The sequence below is a fragment of the Narcine bancroftii genome, chromosome 1, assembly GCF_036971445.1.
Source record: "Narcine bancroftii isolate sNarBan1 chromosome 1, sNarBan1.hap1, whole genome shotgun sequence".
Classification (NCBI taxonomy): Eukaryota; Metazoa; Chordata; class Chondrichthyes; order Torpediniformes; family Narcinidae; genus Narcine; species Narcine bancroftii.
This window is the reverse complement of record NC_091469.1, coordinates 102,511,897-102,530,870: the sequence shown is the minus strand read 5'-3', so window position 1 is coordinate 102,530,870 and position 18,974 is coordinate 102,511,897. Positions and strand designations below refer to the sequence as shown.

The following is an 18,974-nucleotide window of genomic DNA, read 5'->3' as shown; positions in this document are numbered from 1 at the left end:
GAAAAAGCTTGTGGGGTTGTCTTATAGATCACCTAATAGTCAGCAAAAATTGGAGGAGTAAATCTGCAGGGAGATAGCAAACAGCTGTATGAAACATAAAGTAGTAAAGTAGATCATTTTAACTTTCCACATATTGACTGGGACTCCCATACTATAAAATTTTGTCAAATATGTTCAGGTAAGTTTTCACAAACAATATATTGATGTACGAATGAGAGAGAGATTGCAATACTGGATCTCCTGTTGGAGAACCAGACAGGACAGGTGACAGAAGTCTGTGAAAGTGAACACCTTAGATCCAGTGATTATAATGCCATCAATTTCAAAATAATTATGGATAAGGAAGTATGGTCCTCAGGTTGAGGTTCTAAATTGGAGAAAGGACAATTTGGAGGAAATGAAAAAGGATCTAGAAAGTGTGGATGGGGAAGTGGGGGTGGGGGGGTGGAAGCATGGCCATGCGAAGGACTAAGACAGATGTGTTTTGGTTGAGGTCTCAGTAAAGAGTACTAAATAGATGACTAAAACTCAAAAATTAGGAATTTCTTTATCAAAAATGAATAAAGCTAGTACGAAGAAACCAAGGCAGCCTAGAACAAAGACTAAAAAAGACAACTACATGATTTATAAACTTTAAATACTTAATGATATATCAGGTGAAAGTACGAAAGGGAGAGGTGCAAAAATGGCGACGGGACAGGCAAAACCAGGTAAAACTAAGGAATTGGGTCAAGAATTGAGCATCATCCTGGAAAAAATGGAGACTTTGAGTAACCATTTCATAAGTGTTAAAATGGTAATGGAGAAAATATCCAAAATAAGAGATTGTTAAAGATGTGATGGAGAGAATGGGTTGAGCAGAGTTTGAATTGATGAAAAGGCATGAAAAACTTGAGGCTCTGGGGAAAAAAAAAGCCAAAGAATGAGAGTCGGATAAACAAGAATTGCTAGACAAAAATGATGATATGGAGAACTTTAGTCGATGGAATAATGTCCGAAACATGGATTGAAGGAAGAGAATCTGGGGAAGAGACCCAATGAACGTTTTACAAAAATGGATCCCACAAGTATTCGAAGAAGACGAATTTGGAGAAAAACTACATATCGAGAGAGCTCACCAAACACTCAGACCCAGAAGATCAGAGACCAAGACAAGTTTTGGTGAGACTTTTAAGCTACCAAGAACAAGAGATAATTCTAAAAGCAGCATAATGGCCCGCTCGAGGTTGATCATGAAAAAGTACTATTTTTTCAAGACTTTAGCCCAACTTGATTAAACAAAAAAGAATTTGAAGATGTAAAAAGACAACTACATGATTTTAAAACTTTAAATACTCAATGATAAATCCCAAGACTTTGAGGGTCAAAGTAGCGGAAGGCAACCAGTGATTTTTCAAGTAGTTGCGGCAGGGTCAATTCTGTCTTTTAAGAGGAGGCTAGATGAGTACATGGATAAGAGGGGGTTGGAGGGTTATGGGCATAGGAGTGGCTAGGTGGAACTAATGGAGTTTCCCGTAAATCGGTGTGGACTAGAAGGGCCTATATGGCTTGTTCTTTGCCCTCAGACAGCTCCAAGAAAAGTGCAGAGAACAAAACAAAGGACTCTACATCACCTTTGTTGACCTCACCAAAGCCTTCGACACCGTGAGCAGGAAAGGGCTTTGGCAAACACTAGAGCGCATCGGATGCCCCCCAAAGTTCCTCAACATGATTATCCAACTGCACGAAAACCAACAAGGTCGGGTCAGATACAGCAATGAGCTCTCTGAACCCTTCCCCATTAGCAATGGTGTGAAGCAAGGCTGTGTTCTCGCACCAACCCTCTTTTCAACCTTCTTCAGCATGATGCTGAACCAAGCCATGAAAGACCTCAACAATGAAGACGCTGTTTACATCCGGTACCACACGGATGGCAGTTTCTTCAATCTGAGGCGCCTGCAAGCTCACACCAAGACACAAGAGAAACTTGTCCGTGAACTACTCTTTGCAGACGATGCCGCTTTAGTTGCCCATTCAGAGCCAGCTCTTCAGCGCTTGACGTCCTGTTTTGCGGAAACTGCCAAAATGTTTGGCCTGGAAGTCAGCCTGAAGAAAACTGAGGTCCTCCATCAGCCAGCTCCCCACCATGACTACCAGCCCCCCCACATCTCCATCGGGCACACAAAACTCAAAACGGTCAACCAGTTTACCTATCTCGGCTGCACCATTTCATCAGATACAAGGATCGACAACGAGATAGACAACAGACTCGCCAAGGCAAATAGCGCCTTTGGAAGACTACACAAAAGAGTCTGGAAAAACAACCAACTGAAAAACCTCACAAAGATAAGCGTATACAGAGCCGTTGTCATACCCACACTCCTGTTCGGCTCCGAATCATGGGTCCTCTACCGGCATCACCGGCTCCTAGAACACTTCCACCAGCGTTGTCTCCGCTCTATCCTCAACATTCATTGGAGCGCTTTCATCCCTAACGTCGAAGTACTCGAGATGGCAGAGGTCGACAGCATCGAGTCCACGCTGCTGAAGATCCAGCTGCGCTGGGTGGGTCACATCTCCAAAATGGAGGACCATCGCCTTCCCAAGATCGTGTTATATGGCGAGCTCTCCACTGGCCACCGTGACAGAGGTGCACCAAAGAAAAGGTACAAGGACTGCCTAAAGAAATCTCTTGGTGCCTGCCACATTGACCACCGCCAGTGGGCTGATATCGCCTCAAACCATGCATCTTGGCGCCTCACAGTTTGGCGGGCAGCAACCTCCTTTGAAGAAGACCGCAGAGCCCACCTCACTGACAAAAGGCAAAGGAGGAAATACCCAACACCCAACCCCAACCAACCAATTTTCCCCTGCAACCGCTGCAACCGTGTCTGCCTGTTCCGCATCGGACTTGTCAGCCACAAACGAGCCTGCATCTGACGTGGACATTTACCCCCTCCATAAATCTTCGTCCGCGAAGCCAAGCCAAAGAAGATAAGAATGAGGTGGAAGAATTCCTGCAAAGTTTATAAAGAAAAAAAGATCAAGGCTGCCAAGGGAAAAGATTGTGAAAATATTTATAATGGAACTAAGTAAAAGTTGTAAAAGTTGACTTTTAAAATGTTTTTGTTAAACCATCTTGTATTTATTGTTTAAAAGTAAATATTCACGTCGAGCTCAGTAAAGAAAATAAAATCTGGGAAAAGTGGTAGCAGGGTGGAAACTCTGGTCTAAGGGGGAGAATGGCACCTGGAAAGGAGAAACAAAAAAAGATGGCACTAGAGGGAAGGTTTCGTCTTCCTCAAGAGATTCTGTGGGCTTTTCTCGAGGGCTTTCGAGACTATGTATAGGTGACCGTCAGGGCTAAGACCATTGTGTTTTTCTTAAAGGGGAAGTATCACTTTATTATTTAAAAAATCAAAGAAAATTTACTGTTTAAAAAATATTGTTTTAAAGAAGAAAATGGATGGAATATTAAAATTTATTAGTTTTATGTTAATGGAATTAATGGGTGAAGAGAAAATGGCATACCGGAAAAAAAATTAAAGGCAGATGTAGTCTTTTTGTAAGAAACACATCTTACCAAATTGGAACATGCTACATTAAAAAGAGAATGGGTGGGAAAGTAATATTGTCTTCATTTGGATCAAAAGCAAGAGGTGTAGCGATTTTAATTAATAAAAATACACCATAATACATAATAATAGAAGAGACATTAACAGATCAAGCTGGAAGACTTGTAAAGGCACACTGTAAAATTTATGCAGAATCGTGGTCATTTATTTATATTTACACCCCAAATTATGACGATGAAGTCTTTATGAAGGATAATTTTTTTTAAACTGCAGCGGGAAGGCAAAATATATTGATTGGAGGAGATTTCACTTTTGTTTAGATCCAATATTGGTCAAATCAGTGAGAACAATAACAAGGGCGAAAGCTGCAAAAACAACATTATCATTTATGAAGAATTTAAATCTAATTGATATATAGAGATGACTCAACCCCTTAGTAAGAGACTATTCATTCTATTCAAGGGTACTTGACTCACATACAAGAAATGACTTATTTTTAATGTCTGCCCAGTTACAGTTATAAAAGTGGAGTGCTTGGCAAGATTTTTATTAGACCACTCACTATTAACGTCATCTATCATAATAATGGAAAAGAAAAAAAAATGTACAGATGGAGCTTTAATGCTACATTACTAAAGAAAAAGGATTTTTGTGAATTTATTAAGAGACAAAAATACTTTGTGAAAACAATTTTCCTTCCACTGACAACAGTTTTCTAATATGGATACACTTAAAACTTACTTGAGGGTCAAATTATTTCTTACACTAAAAATCTTGAGAGAATATGCTTAGAAGGTCTAAAGAAGAATATAACAAAATTGGAAAAAGAATATCAGATATCAGGAATACAAGAAAAATATAAAATATTAGGGAACAAAAAGTTACAATATAATGCACTACAAACATATAGAATGGAAACAATGATATTAAAAACTAAACAAAATTATTATGAACTAGGAGAACGGGTACATAAAGTGTTATTTTGGTAGGTTAAAGCAGAGGAGTCATCCAGAATGATAAATACAATAGAAACAGAAGTTAATATTTATAACATATTGTAGTGGCACGCCACGGTAGCAATCAGCTTGGCGCTCTGGGTGGCAAGCACAACCAGAAGCCAGCAGACCACGCACCGGCACTGGCCTCAGCAAGCAAACCGGCAACACTTCCAACATGGCGCTGGCCCCCATCTCACAGCCAACAGCTTGGGGATAGCGCGCAGGGAAGAAGGTATTGTAATGCAAGAAGGGGACCAGCATGTGGGAAACCCACTATTGTTAAGTGGGCATGACATCACTTGATGGGGCAAATGGCAAGAACGCCAACAGTATAAAAGCTGGGCTTCAGCCCCAATAAAACACAGAGCTATACTGCACTACACCCGTGTGTGTCTTTCTTCAAGTAGCGCATGGCTACATCATAAGCCACAAATTAAACCCCAATGCTTTAAACAGCATCTAAATCCAACGATGAGTGAGCCGGCAGCAGTCCATGCAATCGCCTTGAAGCTGCCAACCTTCCGGACGAATCAGCCCTGCGTCTGGTTCGACCAGGCTAAGGCACAGTTTCAGATCTGGCAGGTCACAGCAGAGTCCACCCAGTACTACCACATGCTGAGTGCCCTGGAAAGCATGAACCCTGAATAATGTTTGAGCAGGTGTTCTTAGAGAAATTACCTGAAGACATTCAAATGTTCCTGATGGACGCCAACTTCAGTAACCCCTAGAAAGCCGCAGCACGAGCGGACATCTTGTGGAAACAAAAGAGAGAGGGCTTGGCGTCCGTGGGGCTCTTGGCCAAACCCCTCAGTCAGACCTGGGCCGAATCGCAGAGGGAGAAGCAACCCCACAAGGGAGGTGACCCCAATGACCAGTGGTGCTTCTATCACCAGCAATGGGGCTCCGAAGCCTGCTGATGCCAACCACCATGCACATATCAAGGAAAGACCAGGGCTAGTCATCGCTGATGACCATGATGGCTGGCCAACAAGACAGCTTCCTGAACGTGAGGGACCTTCAATCAGGGCAGCAGTTCCTTATGGACACAGGGGTGGAGGTCAGCGTCCTGCCCTTGTCGGGGCAGAAAACCAGAAATGGACAAGTGGGCCCAACGCTGAGAGCTGCCAGCAATAGCACCATCAGGACTTATGGCACACATAGGGTCCAAATGCAGTTGGGAGGCTGCCACTTCTTGTGGGTGTTCACATTGGCAGCAGTGGAACAACTGCTCTTCGGGGGAGATTTCCTGCATGCCCACAGCCTGAAAGTCATTCTAGACATTCCCTCTCAAGGACACCAGACTCCCAGCCTCCCCACCTGGACTCGGTGCAGCATTCCACAGATGAGTATGCCAAGATCTTCACGGAGTTCCGACAGTGCTTACCCCCCAGTTCACCTTGGAGATACCCAAACATGGAGTGCGACATCACATCCTGACCCAGGGCCCACCAGTCCATGCAAGAGCCAGTCGATTGCCCCTGGAGAAGCTCCAACTAGCTCAGGAGGAGTTCAAAAAGCTGGAAGAACTGGGCATAGTACGGCAGTCAGACAGTCCATGAGCTTCTCTCCTGCACATGGTGACCAAAGCCACTGGAGGTTGGACATCATGCGGCGACTACCGCCGGCTTAACGAGGCCACTATGCCAGATCACTATGCCATGCCTCACATACAGGACTTTGCAGCCAACTTGCATGGGGCAACGATTTTCTCTAAAGTGGACCCCAGGTGAGGATATCATTAGATCCCCGTACACCCTGACGACATCCCCAAGACTGCCATCATCACCCTGTTCGACATGTTTGAATTCTTATGCATGCTATTCAGGCTGGAGAATGCCATGTAAACTTAGCGGCTGATGGATGTGGTGAGCCGAGACCTGGAAAGCACTTTCGTCTACCTCGACAACATCCTGGTGGTGAGCAAACACCAGCAAGAACACTTGGTGCACCTCCACAACCTCTACATCCAGCTGAGTGAGTTTGGACTGACAATCAATCCAGCCAAATGCCAATTCGGGTTGGAGACCATTGACTTCCTTGGCCATAGGATAACCAAGGAATGGGCCACGCCACTACCAAACAAGGTGGAGGCAATCCGAAAGTTTCCTAGGCCCAGCACGACCAAGGGACTGCAGGATTTTGTGGGGATGGCCAACTTTTATCACAGATTCATCCCCTCAATGGCTAGAATCATGCAGCCCTGACTTGCCCACATGGCGGACAAAGCCAAGGACGTAATTTTCTACATCTGTAAGAGACATTAGGTGTGACAGTGTTGAATGAGTAATTGAAGCTAAGAAGTAATAAAAGGTTATGGGAGACATCACTGAATGAACAAAGAAATTCTATGAACAAATGTGAAAGCTGTTTCCAATCAGTTAGAACACGTGAAATCATATGTAGGCATTGATCTAACTTACTATATAAATTGACCCATTTCTGTACAAACTTTGAGAAAGGGAATCAGCACTAAGGAATATCACTGATATTTCATAATGCTACTCTCTCTCCCACTGGTGTTACAATTGAAGTATTAAAACAGTTCGTATTTTAAAACTGGTTCTGTGGTTCTTTGCTGTGTTCTTTATTCAGATAAGTTTGCAGTGTGGGCAGAGGTAAAATAAAGGTAGAGATCCATTAAAAACATCATCATACAGACCAATATCACTTCTGAATGCAGACTAAAAAATTCTCGCAAAGGCACTTGCCAACAGACCGGGTGCGTATTTACCAAAATTAATACATTCAGATCAGGTGAGATTTGTTAAAGGAAGACATTATTCAAATAGCTTAGGTAGATTATTCAATATGATACATAGAGCAAAATCAAGGTTGAATCTAAACATAGCTATTTCTTTAGATGCAGAAAAGGCATTCAATTAATTAGAATGGTCTTTCTTATTTTGGAAATATTTGGTGTAGATATAAAATTTATAAGATAGATAAAAACTCTCCATCGTAAGCCACAAATTAAAATTATAACTAATAACCAAATGTCATCTATTTTTCACTTGTGTAGACAGGGTGTCCTCTATCACCAGCATTATTCATCCTAGCTACTGAACCTCTGACAGAAATTATAAGAAGAGATCTGGATATTAAGGGCTTCAAAGTTGAACAAGAAGAATATTCTTTTATTTGCTGCTGATGTGTTATTATCTATGTCTGACCCAACTGAATCACTGATAAGATTACAAACAATATTAGAAAAATATGGAAGAATATCAAGATGTAAAATAAATATGTATAAAAGTGAGATAATGCCATTGCAGAACTTTGAAATTGAAAGATACCAAAAAGGTAGTAGATTTAAATGGAAGGATGGAATTAAATATTTAGGAATAATGACAGATAATAATATACATAATTTATATAAGCTTATGGAAAAAACAAAAATATTTTAAAAATAGAAAGCGTGGATTGGGCAAGTTTGTTTTCTGGCAAAGATATGTGAGGTAAGTAGAAGGCCTTCAAAGGTAAAATTTTGGAAGTACAGAGTTTGTATATATCTGTCAGGATTAAAGGCAAAGTTAATAGGTATAGGGGACCTTGGTTTTTGGAGATCTGGTAAAGAAGAGAGGGCTGTATAGAAGGTGTAGGCAACAAGGAGCCAATGAGGTACTTGAGGAGCATATAAAAGTAGGAAAAAAAACTTTAGAGAGAAATCAGGAGGGTTGCTTTGGCAGGCAAGGTAAAGTCTCAGGTATATTAAGAGCAAAAGGATAGTAAGGGACAAATTGGTCCTCTTGAAAATCAGTGTGGTCGGCTGTGTATGGAGCCAGAGAGATGGGGGAGATCTTAAGTGGGTTTTTGCATTATTATTTATTCAGGAAACTAACACAAAGTCTATGGAAGTGAGTCTAACAAGCAGTAAGATCATGGAACCTAGACAGATGAAAGAACAACTGCTTGTTGTTGTAAAGTGAATAAAGTTGGATAAATACCCAGGTCCTAACAAGGTATTCTCTCAGACCTTGAGGAAGGCTAGTGAAGAAATTGTAGGGGTCCTGGTACATGTAGTAAAAATTTCCTTAGCTACAGGTGATGTGCTGGAGGTTTGGAGGTTAGCTTGTATAGTTCTGTTGTTTAAAAAAGGCTCCAAAAATAAAAGCCCTAGAAATTGTAGGCTAATAAACCTGATATCAGTAGGCAAGTTATTGTTCAAAGAGATCATACATACAAGTATTTGAATTGTCAGGCACTGATTAATGGATAGATGACAAGAGTTTGTGCATGGTAGGTTGTGTTTAACCAATCTTGTAGGGTTTTTCAAGGAGGATGTTGAAGGAAAGGTGTGGATGTTGTCTATATAACTTTAGTAAGGTTGTTGCAAAGTTCATTTACTCAGTATACATGAGGTAGTAAACTGGATTCAACATTGGCTTTGTGGGAGAAACCAGACAGTGGTAGTGGCCTCTTTGATTGGAGGCCTGTGACTGGTGGTGTAGCTCAAGGATCAGTGCTGGGTCCATTTTTGTTTGTCATCTATATCAATGATCTGGATGATAATGTGGTAAATTAGATCAGCAAGTCTGCAGATGACACAAAGATTGGAAGTGCAGTGGACAGCGAGGAGGGTTTTCAAATGTTAGAGGTATCTGAACCAGCTGGAAAAATGGGCTGCAAAATAGCAGATGGAATTTAATGCAGACAAGTGAGGTGTTGCATTTTGGAAGGACAAACCAAGGTAGGACAAACATGTTAAGTGGTAGGCCACTGAGGCGTACAATAGAACAGAGGGATATGTGACTACAGATGCATAATTCCTTGAAAGTGGCATCACCAGGAGATAGGGTCGTAAAGTGAGCTTTTTGCACATTGGCCTTCACAAATCAAAGTATTGAGTATAGGAGTTGGGATGTTATGGTAAAATTGTTCAAGACACTGGTGATACCAAATTTGGAGAATGGTCTGCAGTTTTGGTCACTTGACTACAGGAAAGATGTCAATAAAAATGAGTGCAGATAAGATTTACTAGTATGTTGCCAGGATTTGAGGAAGAGAGTTACAGGGAAAGGTTAAACAGGTTAAGACTTTATTCCCTAGAGTGTAGAAGAATGAGGAGAGATTTGATAGAAGTGTGCAAAATTGAGGGTATAAATAGAATAAATGTAAGTAGGCTTTTTCCACTGAGGTTAGGTGAGATGCAAACAAGAGGGCATGGGTTAAGGGTGAAAGGTGAGAAGTTTAGGGGAACATTGGGGGGATTTCTTTGCAGAGTGGTAGGAGAATTGAATGAGCTGCCAGTTGAAGTTCTGAATGAGGGCAGAAGTTTTAACATTTAAAATAAATGTATAGGTACATGGATAGGAGGGATATGTTGGGATATGGAATGGATACAAGTCAGTGGGACTTGCCAGAAAAACATTACAGCATGGACTAGAAGGGCCAAAAGGGCCTGTTTTCTGTTTTGTAATATTCTAAGGTTCTAAATTCCTTGCTCAAATTTCCATTGTTGTGTGTGATATGGAAGTGGTTGTTCTGTCATTCTCCTCCACATATATTTTTTTAAATTCTCCACTCAAGGAACAAAAATAATTGGATTTTTTCTGGGAGGTAAAAAAAAACAGCCAGAAACTCAATGGGCTGTGCAGAAAATGTGTATTCCATGTATCCTGTCACAGAAAATATGAAAAGCACTAATTATCCATGAATTAATTGGTAAATAGGTTATTTAAATTGGTAACAAACGAGAACACAATTGCAGTTCTCTCTCCCTTCCTCCTCCACTCACCTAGCTATCTCTCCTCCCCTGATCGCTGCTGTCCCCACCCTCCCTTCTCTACCTATCAGCTCCTACCTTTGGCCTCCCCCCCCACCCTTTTGTTTGGACATCTGCTGACATGCTTCCATACTTTGATGAAGGGCTCAAGCCTGAAATGTCGGTTATGTATCTTTACCTTTGCTACATAAAGGACACTGTTTGACCTGCTGAGCTTCTCCAGCATTTTATGTTTACTAGTATCTTGCACTTTTTGTTTCAGATTTCCAACATTTCTTCATGTTAGGTTTAATTATTCTCATGGTATATTTACAACCAGTGACATTCAAACATTTAAAAATACCATCAAATAAATATTCAAAGGAATAAAGTTTATTATTGCTGAATCCCTCATCCATGATGTATGCACTACCAAAGCATGATCAGCATGCCATTTTCTACAAAATCCTCCAGTGAATCATATACCTATATGATACTTGCAGATATGCACTTTATTAATTTGTGTGATTCTGGAGCTGATACAAGTTTGCTGGAGTAAACTTGCAAAGTTCTGGGGAGCAAGGGTAGAGAAGCTGGATAGGATAGCTTTAAGCAGCTCTGTTGAAAACCATCTTATTGTGTAACTCAATGATTCTATCTTATTTCCTCTTTTGCAGAGGTTCAGTGTCAAATTTTAATTTGCTCATATACCTCTTAAGCAGCTTCAATACCTTGTGGCTTCTGCATAAATTAAATACGTTCTGGCATCTTTCCAGGACATTTGGGCTTTCAAGGTCAGTTAACTATGAGCCCAGTCCTATGGCTCAGAGGAAAGGAAGGAGACAAGAAGAGTGGTAGTAATAGGGAATTTTTAGTGATAGGGTAATTCTGCCTCGCCTGCTGCGTGTAATGTCATGTATGAATAAATCTAAAATCTATTTAGAGAACCAGATAGGAGATGTTGTGAATGTAAGAGAGATGGCTTGTTGCCTCCCAGGTGCCAGGGTCAGGGATGTCTCAGATTGGGTCCACAGCATTCTGAAAGGTGAGGGGGGTGAACATTCAGAAGACGTGGTTCATACTGGTAACAAGGACATTGGTAGGAAAAGGAATTGGATTCTGAAGAGGAAATATAGGCAGCTAGATAGGAAACTGAAAGTGTGGGAATCTCAGGATTGCTGCCTTACCATGTGCCAGTGAGGTTAAGCATAGATTGATATGGCAGATGAATGCATGGCTGTAAATTTGGTGCATGAGCAAACTCACGGGAGTTCAGAAAAATGAGGGGAGAATCTCAGTGAAAGGCATGGACATGGAGAGGTCATTTCCAATGGTGGGGAGTCTGTGACCAGAGAGCACAATCTCACAATAGAAAAGCATCCCTTTAGAAGAGAGAGGAGGAGAAAGCTGTGGAATTCGTTGCTGCGGGCGGCTGTCATTCATTGGCCATATTTACGACAGAGGTTGTAGACCTGGATGGGAATCTAGAGCGAGAGTGAGAAGGCAGAAGAATGGGGTTGAAAAGGACAATGAATCAGCTACGATGGAACGGCAGGACGGCCTAATCCCCCGCTCCGATGAGTGATGGACGCGGCGCTGATGCGCGCCCAACGGTCAGCGCGGCCGCGCGCATGTCTCCAGTGGCCGCCACATACCCGGGAGAGCCCGGGCCGGCCATCGCCCCCATCACCTTATCCCCCTCCCCCCAAGTGCTCGACTCTCCCTATTCCTAAGGCGGCGAACACTACAGACCTTGGCCCCGATCTGGTTGCCACACTGGCCGGCCTGCAGATGAACGATTTCTCGCATACCGAAGCTCTCCCTACACTACTCCAGCTGGCGACCCGTCGCGCAAATGAAGACGGAACGCCCACAACGTTGTTTATATTGCCCTGCGTCATCGTCGTGCCTTCCCGATTGGACGTCGACTTCCGTCAATCATTTACCTCGTCTTTCCATTGGCTTAATTTTACCAGCTCGTCCTTGATTCGTTTTGAATGGTTGTTGCCTGGTGATACATCTGCGCCGACCTGTCACAATAATGTCTGTGACCTTAATAATTCTTATTGTTCCATAAAGCAACTCAACCGCCTGGACGTTCAAATTGTCAAAACAAAATACTTTAAAAAAGATTATTCTTTATTATCCTAGGAGCTGGTTCCATGTGGTCTTTAATGGTCTAACGTCTCTCAGGTTCTGATCACTCCAAATATATCTCTGATTTGTTGTGTAGGAGGCTTGCTAAACTAAAATAGAAATGCATTTTTCAACAAATCAGTGCTGCTTATCATTAAAGTGAAATAACGAGGCATCAAACTGTTCTTTTGCTCATGAATTTGGGTTAACTTGGGACAATAGCATTACACCAACCATTTTTGTCCTCCTGGTGTTCACACTTTGGCAATATTGCACCAAGCAAGGCACTTAAAATTTCTTGAAGTGTTGCATTATTGAAGTTGCTATCCTTTGGGATAAATTGTTATAGTGTTTATCTGTGTGATTCAATAAGTCCTTTCAAGATTGGATAAGTGCCAAATATCTTGGGATATCTACCTTCCTCAACAAAACATTGTTATGGTAGTAGAAAGCATGCATTCCATATATGCATTATAATTAAATAGAACATAGAGGCCTTTTTGTGCCTACTGATGTCATGTATATTCCAAGGATCTTTGCTTCCACTGCTTTTCCAATACATTATATTCCTTTCTCCCTCATGGATTTATCTATCCTGTTAAAGGCATCTATCCAATTTACCTCAGATAGTGGACTCCATATTCTAATCACTCCTTTGCTAACAAGGTTACTCCTAAATTCCTATTGCATTTTTTGGCCATTATTTTATATTTATGGCCCTGGATCTGATCTCCTGACACAAGACAGCAATGGAGGAGATTTCTGCAGCCCTGGTGAACATTTATGCATCTTTATTAGCCATGGTTAAAGTATTGGATGACTAGAGGATAGCAAATGTTGTTCCCCTAACAAGAAGAGCAGTAGGGATAAGCCAGGTAACTATAGGCCATTTCATCCATGCCAGTGGCAGGGAGTCTGTTTGATAAATCAAAAATTCTAAGGGACAAGATTTATGTTCACTTGGGGTTAATTAGGGATAGTCAGCATGGCTTTATTCGTGAGAAATACCATCTCACAAATTTGATTGAATTGTTTTGAAGAGGTAATTAAATGTACTGATGAGTGAAGTAAAATGTGAAAATCTGGAGACACTGTGGTTGAAGTAAAAACACAATGTTGGAGAAATGCAGCAGGTCAAACAATGTCCTTTCTATAGCAAAGGTAAAAATACATAACTGACGCTTTGAGCTTGAGCCCTTCATCAAGGTATGGAAAAACAATGGTGACGGGCAAAAGCCTGAAATGTCAGTTATGTACAGTATTTTTACCTTTGCTATATAAAGAGCACTGATGAATGAACTGTGGTAGATTTGTTTTATAGATTTTAATGACTTTAAGTCCTTGGGAGGGTTTTAAGTGGTAGGCAAGTCCAAAGGGTAAGAGCCCTTGGGAACTAGGATAGTTGGCAAATTGGTTCCAAATTTGGGTTTATAATAGGAAGCAGATGTGACTATATAAGGTTGTTCTTCTGATTAGAAGTCTGTGTCTCACAAGTTCTGGTTGCCCTGATGTGAATATAGGAGCTATTAGTAAATCTGTGATGATGCAAAAATTGGTAGTGAAAGATGAGATAGGTTATCTAAAGCTGCAGGTTTATATAATTCAGGTGGAAAATTGGGTGGACCAACATCAAATCAAATTTAACTCTGACAAGTGTGAGATGATTTATTTAGGAAAGGCAAAGGTACTCATCTACACAGTAGATGAGTGGTTTTCAAACTTTTTCCTTCCACCCACATACCACCTTAAGTAATCCCTATGCCATTGACGCTCTGTGAGGAATTGCTTAAGATGGTATGTGGGTGGGAAAAAAAGGTTGAGAACCTCTGCTCTAGACCCAATTGTTACTGAAATATTTTGCTTGAGAAAAATTGTCATTGGCTCATTTGGAGTTATGAAACCATGCACATAATGATTAAAACAGTGGTTTTCAAATGTTCTCTTCCCACTCACATATCACCTTAAGCTATCCCTTACTAATCACAGAGCACCTATGATGACATAGGGATTATTTGAGGTGGTATGTGAGTGGAAAGAAAACATTTGAAAACCACTGCAGTAGATAGTAGGGCTCGAGGGAGTGTTGATGAACAGGAATACTTTTACAGATTCTTGAAATTTGCAGCATAGATTGGACAAGATAGTGAAGAAGGCATATGGAACACTCGCCTTTTTCTGGTTAAGCTATACATTTTGTGTGCAGTTCTGGTCGCCACGTTATAGATGTCCATTGTGCTGGAGATGGTGCTGAGATGGTTCACCAGGATAGGAACATTCCATTTCTGAGGATAGACTGGGTTTGTTTTCCATGAAGTGGAGAAGGCTGAATAATGGTTTGATTATGAAGATAACAGAGATCCATCCATTATAAAATTTTGAGGGGGATAGATAGGAAAAGTCTTTTTTCCTGTGGTGCAGGTGTTCTATGTTCCATGTTGCCTTAATGCACACATGTCAAACTCAGGCCCGCGGGCCAAATTTGGCCCATGATATAATTATATTTGGCCCGCAAGATCATATCAAATACGTATTAGAGCTGTGCTGCCGCGTGTAGTATAGCGCATACACAGCTAATACTACAAATCCTAGAATGCTTTGCAAATGAGTTGGTGCCGGCCCGTCAGCCCGCTAATCGCCCCCACCTCCTCTCTTTACTTTCATTAGCATCTGCGACCTGTCGCCTGACTCACATGTAATAAACCCCTTACGAAAAATGGCCAAACGAAAGACAGAAAACAGGACCTTTCAAGACAGGTGGGAGGCAGACTATATGTTCATTATTTTAAAAGAAAAACCTGTTTGTCATTGAAGTAAGTTGTTATTTTTTTGACTTGTTGGCTTGTGGAAAAAAATACATTTAAAAGGAGCTTAAAGGCTCTAGAGAAATATTATTTATTGAATATTTTATTTCTCATTTGTTAATGCTTCTTCTGGAAAGAGTTTAACCAAAACTATTATTAAACATTTATTTTAATAAGAAAAAGTTTAACATTACATTTGTTGAAAGAAGAGAAAACATGCAGATGTTGTTGAAAATTTTCAATAAATATTTAGTTTGGCCCACGATTTAGTCCAAGTTTTTAATTTTGGCCCTCTGTGAATTTGAGTTTGACACCCCTGCCTTAAAGAAAGGATAGGTTTAGGCCAGAGATAGGAGCCTCAGGAAGGGTCTGAGGTGATTTTTTTCACTCAGATGGTGGTTGGAATCTGGAATGCAATGCCTGAAGAGGTAGTAGTGGCAGATATGGACAACTAAATCACCACAGCATAGCGGCTACAGACTCAATGAGCATAGGTGGGGACAACATGAGCATGGTGGGTGAAGGAAAGGTTTCTCTACAACTCTGTAACTCTAAATGCTTAATTACTTCTTTTGCTCTTCAGAACCACCCTATTTTTAACTGAGACAAAAATAATTCAAAAGTTTGAAATTTCAAAGTCGGTTTTGAGACCGACTTACTTCAGAAAATGATAGGAAAGGCTCCTTGGGAAAAAGATGAGTACTATTCAACTTGACATCTATATCTAAAGGGAGGCCAGAAAGAAAGATAACATCACTTCAAATAAAAGTGTCAATAACAGACTTGTTAGATTCAGAGCAAGGGGAATGGTAAAGATGAAAAACTGAGGCCTCTTTATTTGAATGCCCTGAGATAGTCAAGTTAATGCCACAGATAGAAAGAAATGGATACAATCCAACTGCCAAGGATGCGATTTAAATATTCCAGGTTAGTTCATTTATCATGCAATTGTAACAGTACAATCTGATGAAACAGCATGGTAAAAAAATAGTGCAAACACACGAACATACTTTTTTGGAAAATTTTATTTTTGTTTTTTTTTCAAAAAAATTTACATAGTGACATTTTAAATTTACAATATAATTTACAAACACAACAAACAAAAACAAAACAGTTCCTCCCTCCCTCCCTCCCACCCCCCACCCCCCCTTCCATGCATTCAGATCCATTCACCATCAGAGCTTACATATATTTTAATGTACTGTTGCGGAAACGACGTTTATATAAATAAATAAATAAATGGATATATATATATATATATATATATATATATATATATATATATATAAATATATATTTCTGCAGTCCTTCATGCTATAAGTAGAGTGGAGTCGGACTTCCAACTGATCGCGATACATTTTTTTTGCTACCACCAGTGCTATTTTTATGAATGAGATTTGATATTTGGTCAATTTGTTGCTTATTTCCATAAAATTAGATATAGCTCCAGGCCACCCGTGAAGGCCACTCCTGTTATCCTGGTTAATTTTTCTGTAATTTCTTGTCAAAATGGCATCATTTCGCACAGATGGCATGTAGAAAAGTTCCTGTCTCAGTCCCACATCTGAAACAATCTCTGAAATTTTGGATTTTGATCTGTGTAACTTTCGTGGGGTAAGATATAATTGGTGAAAAAAATTATACTCAACCATTTCATATCTTCCATTTATAATTGATGTCGTGCTGTTCTTACACCAATCTGACCCACTTCTTTCTGAAATCACCACATCCAGGTCCGACTTCCATCTTCCCCTTGACCTCTGCAACCCTGGTTTTGCACTTTCGCTCTGGAGATCATAGTACATTTTTGTTATAAGTTTGGGTGTATTCCCCATCCAAATCATTCATTCAGTTTCACTAATTTCTGGGGAGGTCAACATTGGTCCCCATCTTTCTCTTAACAATGACCTAAGCTAGAGAAAACAGAAGAAGGTCCTATTGGCCACTCTGTATTTGTGTTTTAATTGTTCAAAGGACATAAGAGTTCCTTCCATGTAACAGTCCTTAATATATCTTATGTCTTTGTCATACAACAATTTTAATATTCTATTGCCCATGTTCATAGGCAATAACACATTTTTTACACAAAAGTGGTCTTATTGATAGCCCTACCTTTTTCCTATACATTCATTAATTTCTTGCCACATTCTAATCATATAACCATATAACCATATAACCACTTACAGCACAGAACAGGCCAGTTCGGCCCTACTAGTCCATGCCGTAACAAATTCCCACCCTCCTAGTCCCACTGACTGGCACCCAGTCCATACCCCTCCAGTCCTCTCCTCTCCATGTAACGATCCAGTCTATCCTTAAATGTAACCAATGATCCCGCCTCAACCACGTCTTCCGGAAGCTCATTCCACATCCCTACCACTCTTTGCGTAAAGAAATTTCCCCTCATGTTCCCCTTATAATTTTCCCCCTTCAATCTTAAACCATGCGCTCTAGTTTGAATCTCCCCCACTCTTAATTGAAAAAGCCTATCCACATTTACTCTGTCTGTCCCTTTTAAAATCTTAAACACCTCTATCAAGTCCCCCCTCAATCTTCTACGCTCCAGAGAAAAAAGCCCCAGTCTCCACAACCTTTCCGTGTAACTCAAACCTTGAAATCCTGTCAACATTCTCGTGAACCTTCTCTGCACTCTCTCTATTTTGTTTATATCTTTCCTATAATTTGGTGACCAAAACTGTACACAGTACTCCAAATTTGGCCTCACCAATGCCTTGTACAATTTCATCATAACCTCCCTACTCTTGAATTCAATACTCCAATAAATGAAGGCCAACATTCCAAATGCCTTCTTTACCACACCATCTACCTGAATATCAGCCTTGAGGCTACTATTTACCATCACTCCTAAATTCCTTTGTTGCTCTGCACATCTCAATAGCCTACCATTTAATGCATATGACCTATTTAGATTTGCTTTTCCAAAATGTAACACCTCACACTTATCTGTATTAAATTCTATCAGCCATTTCTCAGCCCACACCTCTAGCCTTCCTAAATCACCTTTTAATCTACGGTAATCTTCCTCACTGTCCACAACACCACCAATCTTTGATTCATCCGCAAACTTGCTTATCCAATTCTCCACCCCTACTTCCAGATCGTTAATATATATAAAACAAACAATAGTGGACCGAGGACCGATCCCTGAGGAACTCCACTAGTCACCAGCCTCCAAATGGACAAACTATTCTCTGACACCTCCCATCTAACCATTACTGAATCCATTTCACTAACTCCTTATTTATACCTAATGCCTCCACCTTTTTTCCTAACCTCCTGTGGGGAACTTTGTCAAAAGCTTTACTAAAGTCTAAATAGACAACATCCACAGCTATCCCTTCATCAATCTTTTTTCTAACCCCCTCGAAAAACTCAATCAGGTTTGTCAAGCATGATCTACCCCTGACAAAACCATATGTATTAGAATGGGGTTTTCTGTCTTTTTCTTTAGTGATTTAAAACTCCATTTATAGATAAAGTCCTTTGCTTCTCCCTCCTCCATTGAGTATGTTCCCATGTGAACCCAAAACAGGGGGTTGTCTTCAGTGAAGAAGGCTGTGAGAAATCTAGCCTGTGCAGCTAGGTAATGTTTTTTGAAATCTGGAAGCCCAAGTCCTCCCAGCCCGTAGCCCCATATCAGTTTTCCCAATGCAATTCTTGGTACCTTATTATTCCATAGGAACTGTCTAATGTGGTTGTTCAGTAGCTTAAAAAAATGTTTTTAGGGAACAGAATAAGCAGTGATTGAAAAATGTATTGCAAT

The 18,974-nt window shown here is 40.6% G+C and overlaps 1 protein-coding gene and 1 long non-coding RNA gene across 3 annotated transcripts in view; one reads left to right on the top strand and one right to left on the bottom strand.

Moving 5' to 3' along the window:
• LOC138761848 (tubulin beta-4B chain-like) overlaps positions 1-12,121 on the bottom strand; it is a 58,565-nt gene extending 46,444 nt beyond the window's left edge. Inside the window, exon 1 of one of the 2 annotated variants that reach the window (XM_069934723.1) lies at positions 12,006-12,121. In XM_069934723.1, coding sequence (XP_069790824.1) covers positions 12,006-12,062 — 57 coding nt within the window. In that variant the 5' untranslated portion in view covers positions 12,063-12,121. The remainder of the gene's footprint in view (positions 1-12,005) is intronic. The other variant, XM_069934731.1, reaches the window with a different exon arrangement.
• LOC138761872 (uncharacterized) overlaps positions 11,917-18,974 on the top strand; it is a 30,136-nt gene continuing 23,078 nt past the window's right edge. The window contains exon 1 of the long non-coding RNA XR_011356557.1: positions 11,917-12,446. This is a non-coding gene — a long non-coding RNA (uncharacterized lncRNA). The remainder of the gene's footprint in view (positions 12,447-18,974) is intronic.